A 16,099-nucleotide genomic window follows, 5' to 3' on the forward strand; every position below is an offset into this window, starting at 1 on the left:
AAACACAAAGCCAGACATCACTTTGAAAATTAAATACCATGGTAAAGCTTATCAGTTTATTAATCTAATTATTATATATAAATATCTAATTTAAAAAGATATTCTGTCAAAACAATTGAAAATTGGGTTTATTTCCTGCTCAGATGGGCTGAGGTGTTGGACTAGACCATATGGCAATGGGGGAGTCTGAGGTGGTTGGTTAGCCTCTTTTATTGGTCACTTCTGTTTTTTCATTGTAAGCCTACAACTTATCCAACATCTGCATCTGACCCAGTTAAGGGGTTGCTTGTACGGCTCATAAGCTTGAAGTCATGTCCGTCCTTGATGATTATGAGGGCATAATTCGGAAGCAGTGAAAGAGTTTGACTTCACTTGTATGGAAGTGAAGAATATTCTTCAGACTCAATACGGAATTCTAAGGGGAGTGAGTACTTCGTCGATTGGGAGAAAGGTGTGTCAGTCACGCACTTGAACAAATTCGTTTTTCGTTGTGGTCCAAATGCAATGAAATTAAAGTTAACACAAACATAGAATTCTAGTTGATGTTGGAGTTCTTGAATGCATCCTTGACCATCTTGTTACAGGATATTATTATATTAATGAACTGATAAGCGTTACATGGACCCAAATGGCTTTTCATTAACATTTTAGTATTGACAGCGAATGTGCATACCGGTACAAATCACATGATTTATTTACATTTTCATATTGACTGAAATAATGCAGGCAAATGTGGAAAATGAAAATGCCATGTGGGATTGTATTTACATTTTAATTAAGTTAACTATACGCTTCCATATACTTGCGTTGTGTCATGTATGTCCAGTGGCAGTGTACAAGTTTCACAAAACATTGAGGTTGAATTCTTGACGGTCAAACTAACTTTCTGTCTTTTGTATTTAACTAATAAGAAATAGATTGAAGTAGAACGCTCTTTTAAATTGTCTCTTTTCTGTCAAATAAATTGTTTAGAAATCCTTTGGGTTTTAAATTTGTTGAGGTCTTAAAAAAAGTCTTAAAAAGCATTGAATTGAATACTAATGCATATGCTGTTTTGGTCAAAAACCTGACCTTTGAACTGTCACACTGACAAAACATATAAGAAATAAAATGCCCAATTTCCAAAACCTTTATTTTCAAATGCAGCAAATGTACAGGTTACTCAGCATCAGTGTCCTCATAATCTCGTCTCATGTCTGTGTCAGGTTACTCAGCATCAGTTTTCTCATCATCTCAGGTCTGGGTCAGGCCATAAAATCTCATCAATGTCACACATTGTTTACTCTTGCCAGGCAGCGTGGGGAAAATGCCCTTGTGTGCCTTAGAAAAAAAAGGCTCCACAAACACATCACCACAGGCGTCCACCTTTACCTCCTTTAAGTTTAGCTGTGCACAGGGGTTGCTGTCATACACTCTCCACTACCTCATGCTAAATCTCTTCCTCTCTGTTGCCTTGCAACTTCAGCATTGTCAGGATCCGTTGTTCCAAAGCACATGGACATGCCACTAGGCCCTATTGATTGAGCCTGCAATTCTGATGAGTGTGTTAACAATTTGAGGCTTAGTATTGGCAACTGGAGAAAGGTGTGCTCTTTGAGTAAAATGTGTGAATACTTGAGTTAATTATATTGAAAGCATGCGTTTCCTGGATGAATATTCAATGAATATGAATGATTTACTTATCCACTTTTGTGTAAGGTTTTGCAGAAAGAATTTTGAATCTTGAAATGTGTGGAAAGGGTATGGGTTTTTGTGCTACATTAACCAGTTTTTGTGTTGAAACAATTGAGAAAAACTGTAATGACACCTTCAGAATATCGTATCACGAGCACAGGCCAGCATGTTCAGGGATTCTTTAGTGCAGGCATCCTTTCCACACCTATAGCCTGAAAGCTGAGACATTAACACACACACTGCCAGAATTCAATTACTAGAGTGGCCCAAGCGTTCATTGTGACCGTTCATACATTATTTGCATATCATATCATTTCAATAACCAATATAAAATAGAAGAATAAATTGATCTGTAATAATAGGATAGGTAATAAGAAATTTCCTGATGCATATTTTGTTCTTCTAATGAATGTGAATACAGTTTTAGTGCACTTATTGAACCAGGTTATTGTAAGTTTTTTATTTTTTTTTAAATTAAATTGTTCACATTATAGGTCACATTAAAGTGGAAAATGTTCTGACATGATTTATCTTTGTCTTGTTCTTTAACATCACAAAGACCTGGCATTTTCACAGGGGTGTGTAGACTTTTTATATCCACTGTTAGTTAATCAAAAACCACAGAACCTGCTATTGTAATTACAGATACAACTTCGAATTAGATGAATATTCTATTATGTTCTTTCATAAAAAACAAAACAAATTAATTCTTCCTTATATCTTATACAAAAACGTATAAAAAAATCACCAATATGCATTTAATTTACCATGTAAAAACTTTTAAGGTGTGCTCTGGTTTCTGGCACCAAGATGTTAGCAGCAGATCCTTTAAGTCCTGTAAGGTTTCGAGGTGGGGCCTCCATGGATTGGACTTGTTTGTCCAGCACATCCCAAAGATGCTTGATTGGATTGAGATCTGGGGAATTTGGAGGCCAAGTCAACACCTTGAACTTGTTGATGTGTTCCTCAAACCGTTCCTGAACCATTTTTGTTTTGTGGCAGGGCGCATTATCCTGCTGAATGAGGCCAATGCTGTCAGGGAACGCAGTTGCCATGAAAGGGTGCACATGGTCTGCAACAATGCTTAGGTAGGTGGTATGTGTCAAAGTAACATCCAGATGAATGGCAGGACCCAATGTTTCCCATTAGAACATTGTCCAAAGCATTACACTGCATCAGCCAGCTTGCCTCCTTCCCATAGTGCATCCTAGTGCCATTTGTTCTCCAGGTATTTGACACACGCACCGGCCATACATGTGATGTAAAAGAAAACGTGATTCATCAGACCAGGCCACCTTCTTCCATTGCTCCATGGTCCAGCAGTGGACACTGGTCTGCGGCCCCATACGCAAAACAAACTGCAATGCACTGTGTGTTCTGACACCTTTCTATCAGTACCAGCATTAACATTTTCAGCAATTTGAGCTACAGTAGCTCGTCTGTTGGATCGTAACACTCGGACCAACCTTCACTCCCCAATTGCATCACTGAGCCTTGGAACCTTGTCGCCCATGAACCTTGACGCCGGATCACAGCTTTTCCTTCCTTTGACCACTTTTGTTAGGTACTGACCACTGCAGACTGGGAACACCCCACAAGGGCTGATTATCTCACCCAGTCGTATGGCCATCAAAATCTGGTCCTTGTCAATGTTGCTCTGATCCTTATGCTTGCCCATTTTTCAGGCATCTAACACATCAACTTTGAGGACCGAATGTCCATTTGCTGCCTAATATATCCCACCCACTGAGAGGTGCCATAATAATGAGATCAGATCAGTGTTATTGCCTTCACCTGTCAGTGGTCATAATGTTATGGCTAATCAGTGTATATAGGACTTAGTAAGGGACCGAACACAATCGTACACTTTGCAAACAATTTCTTCAATAGTAAGGGACCATTAACATCGTCCCCAGAAACAATGAGTAGCCTATTGATTTTGTTAACACTAGAACCGCCAGGCCTTTTTGACCCCCAATATCTGCCAGAGGCGAACAGTATTTGGCATCATTAGGATACCTATTAGCATGGACATTCTCCTCCGTAGCATCACAGTCCAGCTAGAGGATCAGTCCAGCTAGCTCATTATCAAACTATATAGAAGTCTAAAAAATAATGAATTAGCGAGTTTGTTTGTTTTAAATGGTTAATGAATTAGAAAAATACAAAAATTTGTTTGTATTGAAGGTCTGATCATACAAAAAAAACTACTAAGATAAGAATACATATGGCCTCGACAACCCAATCCCTGGACATAGAAACTAGTTCTAGGGACGTGGAACGTCAACTCGCTGGCGGGGAAGGAGCCTGAGATTGTGCGTGAGGTTGAGAGGTTCCGAGTAGAGATAGTCGGGATCACCTCCACGCACCGCTTTAGCTCTGGAACCACACTCCTTGAGAGAGGATGGACTCTTCACCACTCTGGAGTTGCCCAGCTCTGCCACCATGTGTTGTATTTTACTCCGTTGAACGAGAAGGTCGTTTCCCTGCGCCTACGGGTCGGGGATAGGTCTCTCACTGTTGTTTGTGCCTACGGGCTGAACGGCAGTGTAGTGTACCCGACCTTCTTGGAGTCTCTGGGAGGGGTGCTCCGACTGGGGATATCGTTCTACTGGGGGACTTCAACGCCCACGTGGGCAACGACAGTAACATCTGGAGGGGCGTGATTGGGAGGAACGGCCCCCCTGATCTGAACCCGAGCGGTGTTCAGTTATTGGACTTCTGTGCTAGACACAGTTTGTCCATAACGAACACCATGTTCAATCAGTGCACGTGGCACCAGGACACCCTAGGCCGCAAGTCGATGATCGACTTTGTTGTCGTTTCATCTGACCTGTGGCTGTATGTCTTGGACACTCGGGTGAAGAGAGGGGCGGAGCTGTCAACTGATCACCACCTGGTGGTGAGTTGGATCCGATGGCGGGGGAGGAAGCTGGATAGACTCGGCAGACCCAAGCGTACTGTAAGAGTCTGCTGGGAACGTCTGGCCGAGTCTCCTGTCAGAGAGATCTTTAACTCCCACCTCCGGCAGAGCTTCAACTGGATCCCGAGGGAGGCTGGAGATATTGAGTCCGAGTGGACCATGTTCTCCACCACCATTGTCGAAGCGGACGCTCGGAGCTGTGGCTGTAAGGTCTCCGGTGCCTGACGAGGCTGCAATCCCCGAACCTGGTGGTGGACACCAGAAGTAAGGGATGCCGTCAAGCTGAAGAAGGAGTCCTATCAGGCCTGGTTGGCTTGTGGGACTCCTGAGGCAGCTGACTGGTACCGGCAGGCCAAGCGGACTGCAGCCCGGGTGGTTGTGGAGGCAAAAACTCGGGCCTGGGAGGAGTTCATTGAGGCCATGGAGAAGGACTATTGGCTGGCCTCGAAGAGATTCTGGCAAACCGTCCGGGCGGTGGAAGGAGTACTTCAAGGATCTCCTCAATCCCGCCGTCACGTCTTCCATTGAGGAAGCAGAGGATGAGGGCTCAGAGGTGGACTTGTCCATCACCTGGGCTGAAGTCACAGAGGTAGTCAAGTAGAGATAGTCGGGATCACCTCCACGCACCGCTTTAGCTCTGGAACCACACTCCTTGAGCGAGGATGGACTCTTCACCACTCTGGAGTTGCCCATGGTGAGAGGCGGCGGGCTGGCGTGGGTTTGCTTATAGCTCCCCAGCTCTGCCACCATGTGTTGTATTTTACTCCGTTGAACGAGAGGGTCGTTTCCCTGCGCCTACTGGTCGGGGATAGGTCTCTCACTGTTGTTTGTGCCTACGGGCTGAACGGCAGTGTAGTGTACCCGACCTTCTTGGAGTCTCTGGGAGGGGTGCTCCGACTGGGGATATCGTTCTACTGGGGGACTTCAACGCCCACGTGGGCAACGACAGTAACATCTGGAGGGGCGTGATTGGGAGGAACGGCCCCCCTGATCTGAACCCGAGCGGTGTTCAGTTATTGGACTTCTGTGCTAGACACAGTTTGTCCATAACGAACACCATGTTCAATCAGTGCACGTGGCACCAGGACACCCTAGGCCGCAAGTCGATGATCGACTTTGTTGTCGTTTCATCTGACCTGTGGCTGTATGTCTTGGACACTCGGGTGAAGAGAGGGGCGGAGCTGTCAACTGATCACCACCTGGTGGTGAGTTGGATCCGATGGCGGGGGAGGAAGCTGGATAGACTCGGCAGACCCAAGCGTACTGTAAGAGTCTGCTGGGAACGTCTGGCCGAGTCTCCTGTCAGAGAGATCTTTAACTCCCACCTCCGGCAGAGCTTCGACTGGATCCCGAGGGAGGCTGGAGATATTGAGTCCGAGTGGACCATGTTCTCCACCACCATTGTCGAAGCGGACGCTCGGAGCTGTGGCTGTAAGGTCTCCGGTGCCTGTCGAGGCGGCAATCCCCGAACCCGGTGGTGGACACCAGAAGTAAGGGATGCCGTCAAGCTGAAGAAGGAGTCCTATCAGGCCTGGTTGGCTTGTGGGACTCCTGAGGCAGCTGACGGGTACCGGCAGGCCAAGCGGACTGCAGCCCGGGTGGTTGTGGAGGCAAAAACTCAGGCCTGGGAGGAGTTCATTGAGGCCATGGAGAAGGACTATTGGCTGGCCTCGAAGAGATTCTGGCAAACCGTCCGGGCGGTGGAAGGAGTACTTCAAGGATCTCCTCAATCCCGCCGTCACGTCTTCCATTGAGGAAGCAGAGGATGAGGGCTCAGAGGTGGACTTGTCCATCTCCTGGGCTGAAGTCACAGAGGTAGTCAAGAAACTCCTCGGTGGCAAGTCTCTGGATGTTGTGGGGCTGTCTTGGTTGACACGCCTGTGCAACATCGCGGGGCGGTCGGGGACAGTGCCTCTGGGATGGCAGACCGGGGTGGTGGTCCCTCTTTTTAAGAAGGGGGACCTGATGGTGTGTTCTGACTACAGGGGGATCACACTTCTCAGCCTCCCCAGGAAAGTCTATGCCAGGGTACTGGAGAGGAGAATACGGCTGGTAGTAGAACCTTGGATTCAGGAGGAACAGTGTGGTTTTCGTCCGGGCCGTGGAACACTGGACCAGCTCTATACCCTCTCCGGGGTGCTGGAGGGTTCATGGGAGTTTGCCCAACCAATCCACATGTGTTTTGTGGATTTGGAGAAGGCATTCGACTGTGTCCCTCGCTGCATCCTGTGGAGGGTGCTTCGGGAATATGGGGTCCTGGGTCCTTTGCTAAGGGCTGTCAGGTCCCTGTACGACCGAAGCAGGAGCTTGGTCCGCATTGCCGGCAGTAAGTCAGACTTGTTCCCTGTGCATGTTGGACTCCGGCAGGGCTGCCCTTTGTCGCCGGTTCTGTTCGTAATTTTTATGGACCACATGACCACATGAACTTCTCCCATTCCTCCTCTGGATCATCCAGATCATCATACGTCATGCAATAAAATGCAAATGAAAATACTTAAAAATCATACAATGTGATTTTCTGGATTTTTGTTTTAGATTCCGTCACTCACAGAGTACCAATGACAAAAATTACAGACTTTTTTTATAGAAGTGGAAAAACCTGCAAAATCAGCAGTGTATGAAATACTTCTTCTCCCCACTGTATGTAGTACCTGCCAGAGGTGGGGGACTCGAGTCACATGACTTGACTTGACTTTGACTTGAGAACAAGTTGGTTGAGACTTGACTTGACTTGACTTGAAGTGGAAGACTCGACAATGACTTGAACTTATAATAAACAAACAGCAATAAAATAATTGTATATGTTGTGACATCAGCACCACTAATCAGCGTATGTGCCTTTAACGCTGCACAATTCAAACCGCGCCAAACATGGCAGACAGTAACGTAGTCGAGCTCCACAAATAGTATCGTTTGGATACAAGGACTTGAACTGGACCGTGTGAATAAAATAAATAAAATATGCAACAACGTCAAATTTCATTCGTCATTTTAAGAACCACAAGGAAAGGTAAGAAAGTAATCTCTTTATATTCAGTTTCACTAAGATCTATAACGATTAAGTTACTAATGTACTGAATTAATGTACTTTTGTTTGTCATAATTTGGCCTTGCGCATATTATGTTTTTTTTCTTGTTAGAAATGTGACCATTATCATTACTGAATACGTCTGGTAAATAGATGTAAGGGAATTTGACTATAACAGTTGCATAGCCTGAATTTTAATGTTGATGGGCATCTTAAAATGAGCGGGCATGTATATTATTACACGTAGGCTATAATGTCTTTATTAAATGTGCGCATTTTCAAGTGTTTGTGGACTGCATGTGGAAACTTAAAAGCATTGTGCTTACACCATAACAGTTAACTTTACTGCATGAAAGGCTAACATGGGGGCGCCGATGTGATTACTAGCACCTAAACATTTCGAAGTTTTTTTTTTTTTACTCATACAGACAAGAATAATTACAGCGTAATTACATATTCGGCTGTTTTTAAGTCACAATAATTAGTTTATAAGGTTGATATTATTAGCCCTTATTACATGGATTGGCTGAATTCCAGTGCAGAATGCGTGTTATTTCTTGATAACAGACCGTTGCCATGAAAAACAGCGCGTTGCTATGGACGCAGCAGGATTCTAACCAAAAACGGAACGGACTATTTTCTTTAGAGGAAGCAATACAATCGTTTTTAAATCAATACATTCCTTTTGAAATCAATATTTTGTGTCAAATTATTGATTTATTTGGTAGGTATGTAATAAGCGGGATAAGGTATAGCGAGGCGGTTGTTATAGCGAATACAACCCCTTCAGGCTGATTCAAGATCCCTCCGCTTCGTCCCCCCAAAAAAATGTACCGCGGAGGAGAAAAATATTTGATTTTGAAATCGAGCTTCACACCGAGCGCACGTCAGAAACAGAGGACAGTGTGTGTGTGTGTGTGTGTGTGTTCATCTCTTTAGTACTGTGACTTGACTTGAAACTTATAAGGACTCGACTTGACTTGCTTAGGGTGAACCCTTGACTTGACTTGCTTGATTTATCTGAACTGTGACTTGAGACTTGACTCGAGACTTGATGGTTAAGACTTGAGACTTGCTTGGACTTGACCCCATCTCTGGTACCTGCATGATGTGCCACTGCTGAGGACTGGATCAAACCATTGTGAGGTAAAGGACGAGGGGTCGCAATCTTTTGAAACTTAAAAATAGGCTGTTAAGTGTTTAATATAAGTGCTTTCATTGCATGTTATAAATATTTTTGAAATTACATAGTTTACAGTGATACATTGGGGAGGAACAAATCATAGTTTTCCCAGGATGGCAAATCTGTCCGAAAGATTGGCAAATGTAAATGACCATCCGGTCTCAGAGTTACTCATCTTATTACCTTTCTTTATCTTTGGTTGATAAACAAACCTAGCAGCGTCCACAAACGGGTAATGATTTTGACCGGTTGACAGCATTTCCAGGAAATGGTAAGATGCTCTAGTCGCTAATATCATTCGTTTTTGCCGGACCGCATAAGCGGAGCCGGCCTAGAAGAGCGATTGTCTCTTACTGAGCGAGTGAGTGAGTGACTCCCTCCGTCCGTCCTGGACTGACTGACTGACTACCCGTTTTTAAATAGCGTAGTGGTTAGAGACGCGGGCTACGGAACAACAGGTCCCGCGTTTGACTCCGGTAGCAGTCAACACACATGATGCCTGAGGTTCAGGACAGACAAAAACGTAATAGGAAGCCTAAAATAAAACAGCCCTGGTGGATATAAGGATTTATTCAGGAAAGACACTTCGCTGCCTACACGATTCTCTTGTCTTTTCACTTGACAAAAATGTCAGTTATAAATATATCGTCATATATATTGATAGATACTCACTGTCATTCATGAATGGCTAATTAGCTGTTAAAACTAGGGTTGCATGATATTGGAAATAACTGACATTGCAATATTGTGTTTTTCTGTGATATATATTGCGATAAGGAACAATCAAGGATGTCTTCAGAAAGAGTTTTGGCTATCAACCTGACAGTCTGTATCCTTCATTCTTCCTTAGCCCCATCCTGTACAATTACAATTTATGAAACGTATGAAAATTATATTTCAGAACAGGTTGCTAGGTAATAATATGTAACAGTAATAGTAATAGCAATAGCAACAGTAGTAAAATAGAATGCGCAATTGGGCATAACTTACAAACTGAAAGATGCAGTCTGTGGCCAAAGCACTACAATCTGGTCCACTTGTTCAGGGTGGCAGCCTTCACCATGTTCAGGGCGGCAGCCTTCACCATGTTCACAGCATTGTCTGTTGTAATGCAGACTAGACGACTCTCTTCTAGGCCCCAATCAGCTAAAGCTTCTCTCATCCCTGTTGCGATGTTCTCACATGTATGATCCTCTGGGAAAAATGCAGTTTGCAAAAAGCGACTTTTCAGGTGAAAGTCCTCATTAATAAACTGTACGGTCAGACTTATGTAGGGCTCCGTTGTCTGGCTGGACCACGAGTCTGTTGTTGCTGTATAATATTCCACTTGTGACAGCTCCGTTTCAACTTGTGTCTTGCATTTCTCGTACAGCTCTGGGATGGCAACTTGAGAAAAATAGTTGTGTGATGGCATTAAATACCGCTTGTCAAGCAAACGGATCATGTTTTTAGAACCCTCTTTGGTAACCATGTTAATTGGTACCATGTCTTTGGAGATGTGAAAAGTTATTGAATCTGTAATTTTCTCTGCCGTTTGGAATCTTTCTGGTGTTTTTGCTTTGGACGGCATTGAGATGCTTTGCACTCGTCATTCGAAGATTTGTGGTGCAGCCTTAAATGATCAAACAATTGGTCTTGTTGCCTCGTGTTGTGGCAACAATTGCAAGGCACTCTCGACAAAGTACCTGTTTTTGGTCAACATCATCCTGTCGGTATCCGAAATATTTCCATTTAATTGACGATGCATTTCTTTTTGCAATCACATTCTCAAATTCTGCCTTTTTTGCCTGTGTATCCAATAACCCATAAATCGGAGTAAATTACGTTATATCAGACAGATACAATGCTAGTTTTCCATTTGAGAAAATATATATTGTAGACTGATGTTTTGTAGACTATGTTTACCTCACTAAATTGCATGTTCTGCGATGTAACTTCTGGGGATGCATTCATCACAATGTCGATGCTGAAACGATATATTGTGCAGCCCTAGTTAAAACGGCCAGTGGTAAAAGAGGATTTGTTCAGAAGAGACAAAAACTTGGCTGGCTACAACTTTCTGTAGCTACGGGAAGCCTAAAAGAAAACTGATTTACTGTAGTGATGGCCAAACGAGGCTTCATTAGTGTCATTTCTTCAGGAAAGTCAAACACTTCGCTACACGATTCTCTCATCTTTTCACTTGACGTAAAAGTCTGTTATCGTCACCTACAGTAGTTATTGTATCAATGTCATTCACGAATGGCAAATAAGCTGTTAAAATGGCCAGTGGCAAAAGCCATACAGTTAATAGATGCTATTTGTGGTGGAGGTAAACTTAATAAAAGACATTTTACTAAGTTGCGTCTAGTGACTCCATATACTAATCAAGTTGAGCATCAATCGTTTTATGTTAACATTGACCTAGAAGGCCAAAAACGCCTATAAGGCTTAAAAGGCTTAAATGACCTATAAAACCTATGAGACATAAATGGCTTTTAAGTCTTAAAGGCTTTCACAGGCCATATGACCTATGAGGCCTATACAACGTAAAAGGGGTTAGAAGGCATTTGAGACCTAAAAGGCATTTAAGGCCTTAATATCAGCATGTATATTGTTGTAAAATCGCTCCAACTAACTGCACTATCAATTCAGCAAGGGCTGCAGCTGTTGATTGCTTTTCTAGACAGTGGTGGAAACACACAAATCTGTAAACAGGGCAGGATTGCCAGGTTCAGTGAAAATATCCAGTATAATCACCACTAAATACCCACCCAAAGGCCTAGACATTTTTATTGGAAATCCAGGAGACGGTGCAACACAGAGTTTTCCACACCGTCGCCTAGCTTCAAACACAATACAGTCGTATGATGCCTTCAGAAAGTATTCAGACATCTTCACTCCCTCCAAAAGAAATTGTGTTGTCGGCTGAATTCATAAGTGATTGCATTTTTTTCTATATCCCATAATGAGTTAGTGAAAATGTTATAAATGTGTGCCAATATATTGGAAAGTTACTATAAAAAACTTAAAAATCTTGCGTACATACAGTACCAGTGTTACGTGTCCCAGTAGCTTCTTTTGTTTCATAATATTATTTTTCGTGTTGAACGTGTGGCGGCTGTAGGTGTTTCTTTTTTTTTCTTACTCCGCCTGTTGACTTATGTTCCGCGGGGTAATCAACCGTGATCTGCCGCAGCTGTTGCGCCGAGTCGTTGACCGTGTCATGCGGGACTTACGGAGGATTTAAGGAGTGGTTGAGATGGTGGAGGAGGAGGAGAGAAAAAGAGAGAGAGCGAAATTGTTTTTGTATGGTATGAAGAACCGTGTTACAATTGTAGTTTAAGTGTTTGGTTTATTTTGGAATTTGTGTTAACCACCTGTCTCTCCGTAGGGGAGGAGGGGAAGGTGTATAGTCAGAGCTGCCCGCGGGTATACTTGTCCGTAGGTAACTATATGTCTAAACACACTAGGAAGTACCGAACGAACCAACCACTGTATGTTTTGTAAAGGGCGCCTTATTAGAGTGCCAGTTAGGGAACCCGTTGTTAGTCAGGAAGAATACATCTTTTGCTTAGTTCTTTGTTTTGGTTACGGTCGAACCCCTTTTCCCCTTTTTTTTTTCCCATGCGGGTCGGTTGGAGACAGGTTGGTGGTTTTTTTTTTTTATATATATAGGCTATGTTTATGTTATCATTTATTATTTGCTCATTGTCATCGGGAACGAATAAAATCCCCTGACACGTACTCGTGATCTGTGTTGGTTCGGTATCTTCTGCACTTACGACCTCACAGATTCACCAAAGGTGCTTCGGCACCTGGGGCGCCACCTCTAGGTATCACAAGCCGTAACAACCAGTCAAAGGTTTGGACACACTTACCCTTTCTAGTGAATAGGTAATTCAACTTATGCCCATACAAACTACTGGCTGATTTGATTATCTGGAGTGAATGTAATTGTTTGCAGGTAAAACATTTCTGAAATCTATTTGATAGCCATTAGGACCAGACCACTTATTCCACATTTCGACTAGTGCCAAACACTGGTGTTTTACCCTAAAGATTTTTTTCTGTTTTCACTGACACAGACCAGGGCCAGTTGGACACTTGGTGCCAAGCCCCAGACCTTAGGACTTAGGTCAGAGTTTGCGGATTGACGTGTTACGTGCTGTGAAAATGCAGCATGTTGTTCTATTCAAATGGTGATGTGTATCGTTTGCTTTAGGCTCCTCATAATGGTTTTCATCCAATCTAGCAAACAGATCCCTGATAAAATAAAGAAAATTAAGCAACAGTACAGGGACACAAAGACTCAGAACGGAAAGAGTTGAACCGTTCAAAGGTGGTATGATGCCATTGACTCAAGAGAAAAACTGAACACTGAGGCATAGCCTGCAGAACCTATAACAACACAAAATTACCTCAGAATTCTCCCAAATCCTTCTATTAAAGGTAGATAGTTTGTATCCCCAGCCCAGTACAGCTGATTCAACTTGTCAACTAATTATCAGGCTCTCATTGAGTTGAATTGGGTGTCCAGGGCTACAACAAAAGTGTGTGCAGTTGGGGGTACTCGAGGACCGGAGTTGGGAACCACTGGTGTAGACCATCTATTGACATTAATTTGGTTAACTGACCTAAACGGTTTGAAAGGTCAGATGCAGTGATTTATGATCAGGAATACGCAGCATTTGTCCTCACTTATTTCCACCCAAGAGCAGTATTCATTTTCATGTGAAGCGAGAATTTGGTAAAAGGTTTGACCCCCCCATTATATTGCCATAGTGAGATGTAGAAGAATAGTCTACATTTATCAAGCCATCACGGTGTGGAGCTAAAATGTTTGTTGAGACGCATGATATTATAGCACTGGTTCACAACAGCGGCTTTCTAATGATCTCTTTATCTACTTTGTGTGTATATCAAGTGTTAACATTCAATACAGTAAGTCATTATTATTCTAATGAAATCATCGGGATCCTGTTACGGGATAGATTTTAGCTCACAGCTGGGTAAATATGACATTTAGTCCCAAACAAAGTTATTTTTGTCTATCTCTTCATGTGTGGTCTGTTAGAATTCTGAATTAGGACAGTCTTAACTTCTCACTGTGGGAGGTTGGACCTGAGGAAACATTCTGTATTGACCTTAGACGTTTGGTGGTGACCAGTGAATAATGTGTTGCTCCAGTATAGACAAACGAAACAGATTTAGAAAAATAATTATCTTATATTTTGATGTGGAGCGTTATTACATTTGATTGTTATTAATGTTTTAATGAGGTGAAACTGTAGCTATTTATCTCACAATACCAATTTTTTGGTGTAATCTGAAATACATGGAATAATATAATATAAAAAACATTTTACATTAAAAACCTTTGGGGGAAAATGGGAACACTCTTAAACAGTACTTTTTGTACAGTTAGAATAGAATATTTGTCACTGAGAATGGGGTTGGAGGGTGGCCTGAAGGTGTCACCATGTTGGTCATCTAATCGCTCACAAAAAACAATGACAATTCACCACATAGTAACCAGTGACATAATTTCCCCTCAGTGACTGTACTAAAAAACACCTTTATTCACAGTGGCAAACGACACAATAAGGGTTTAAAAATTCCAGTAACTTTCCCAAAATCATGAGAGAATAATCCAAGATTCTTTCAGTCAAAATTTATGGAAAGATTAGGGGATATTGGGAAAGTTACCAGGATTTTGTAGTCATTTGCCTGTGAGTCAGGATGTTTTCACACAGACTCCCACAGACAGACAGACAAGACATGAGACAAACAAGCCAAGACAAGACAGACAGCGTTATGACTGCTATTGTGCTGAATGTATTTGTAGTAGTTTAACAAACCACAGTATGTCTTATGGTAAAAAGTTGTTGTTTTCCTTTTTCTTTGTTCTCTGTCCAAACACGCTGCTGTGAGAATCCACTGTGAAATGTCAGATTATTGCATTTCTCACCTCTAATTCCCTGTGACTAATTCTTGCAAACTTGCTTGATTGCATTAAGCAGTGCTGTTGCTATCAGTGAATGAAGCAGCTTGAATTAATTTACCTCCTAGATTAACCGCATGTGTGTGGAAAAAATAAGTTGTCAAATCTTCTGTCCACTCCAAAGCATTGCTTCATCTCCAGCCCTGTGGTTACATCAGAGACCAGCTAGGAGGAAAGTTGCTCTCTTCGTGAGAGAGATAAGGCTGTACTTGGATTACCTTTGCATGGGAAACATCAGTGAATCAACCCCTTTGATCTAGCAGACATTCTGCTTTAAACAGGCTGTTTGTATGTGTGGAGAGATCAACATGAGCACGGTAGTGGTCATCTATCTGCCAGATACTCTGGGTATGTGTGTATGTGCCTGTGTGAATCGATATGTAGACATATTTTGCATTAAGCTTTAGCCAATTGAAAATTCTCAACGTAGTGTCAGGTGATAGAAGGCTACACTGTAGCTGGTCTCAACCAGATAATGTTGTAGGGATTATTTCCTGTAACATATTTCACAACAGACTATCAAAGACTTAAATGTTTTCACAAACCAATGGCATTTCCTAAAAAAGAAACTGGTCCAACAGGCATGGTTAATCGGTTCAGAGTGTCAGATAATCCACAGTGACTCTGGGTCAGATGGAGTCTCCAGGATGTCCGGGAGGATCCCAAAGTAACTGCAGGTTATAACACAGGGCAATGCAGTTGTTGTAATGTGCCCTCTGCAGTTTGACATTTGTCACTGCTCAGTGCTCACATTACTTTTAATTATAATGTCCTGTCTTTAACGAAAATACATTATGTTATTACTAAATCTGAAATATTTTGATCGGTGCTTGCATAAATAAATGTTGGTACCATATATCGGATAAATACACGGGTTCCAATCAGGCCAAGAGTAATATCATGCTATTGTCTTTCCGGATTAGGCTCTGCGATAAAAATAAAGAGAACCTTTTTGCGGGAGATGTGTGCAAGGTTGCAGCCAAAAAGAGGAAAAAGGACTTCTACAACAAAAACACCAAATCACAGTGTGAGTAGCATGGCTATCCTAATCCTAGGCACAATCTTTGGGGGTAATGGTCTACCACAAAAGCTATTGAGAATGCTGGCCAGCTAGCACGAGATTCGGCAACAGTGACTTAACTAGGCCCTTAAAATAAATAGCAAACTAAATCTCTCTCTTTGACTCTCTTGTTTCTCTCTTCTCCCAGTTGTTTACCAGGAGAAGTGGATCTATGTTCAGAAGGAGAGCACAAGAGAGGTGTGAGGAGAGTTTAGGCCTAACTTTGCCGAGTCAGTGAGGATTCACAG

The 16,099-nt window shown here is 42.6% G+C and overlaps 1 protein-coding gene across 5 annotated transcripts in view; it reads left to right on the forward strand.

Moving 5' to 3' along the window:
- Window positions 1-16,099, forward strand: part of fbxo25 (F-box protein 25) — a 37,667-nt gene that overhangs the window by 13,874 nt on the left and 7,694 nt on the right. For 2 of the 5 annotated variants that reach the window (XM_010904059.3, XM_010904061.3), the window contains exons 3-4: window positions 15,715-15,818; window positions 16,000-16,049. In XM_010904059.3, coding sequence (XP_010902361.1) covers window positions 15,715-15,818; window positions 16,000-16,049 — 154 coding nt within the window. Of the gene's footprint in view, window positions 1-2,676; window positions 2,763-13,318; window positions 15,469-15,714; window positions 15,819-15,999; window positions 16,050-16,099 lie in introns of those variants that run through there. The other 3 variants (XM_020056345.2, XM_013138444.3, XM_010904062.3) reach the window with 3 other exon arrangements.

Source organism: Esox lucius, chromosome 18 (assembly GCF_011004845.1).
Source record: "Esox lucius isolate fEsoLuc1 chromosome 18, fEsoLuc1.pri, whole genome shotgun sequence".
NCBI classification, from domain to species: domain Eukaryota; kingdom Metazoa; phylum Chordata; class Actinopteri; order Esociformes; family Esocidae; genus Esox; species Esox lucius.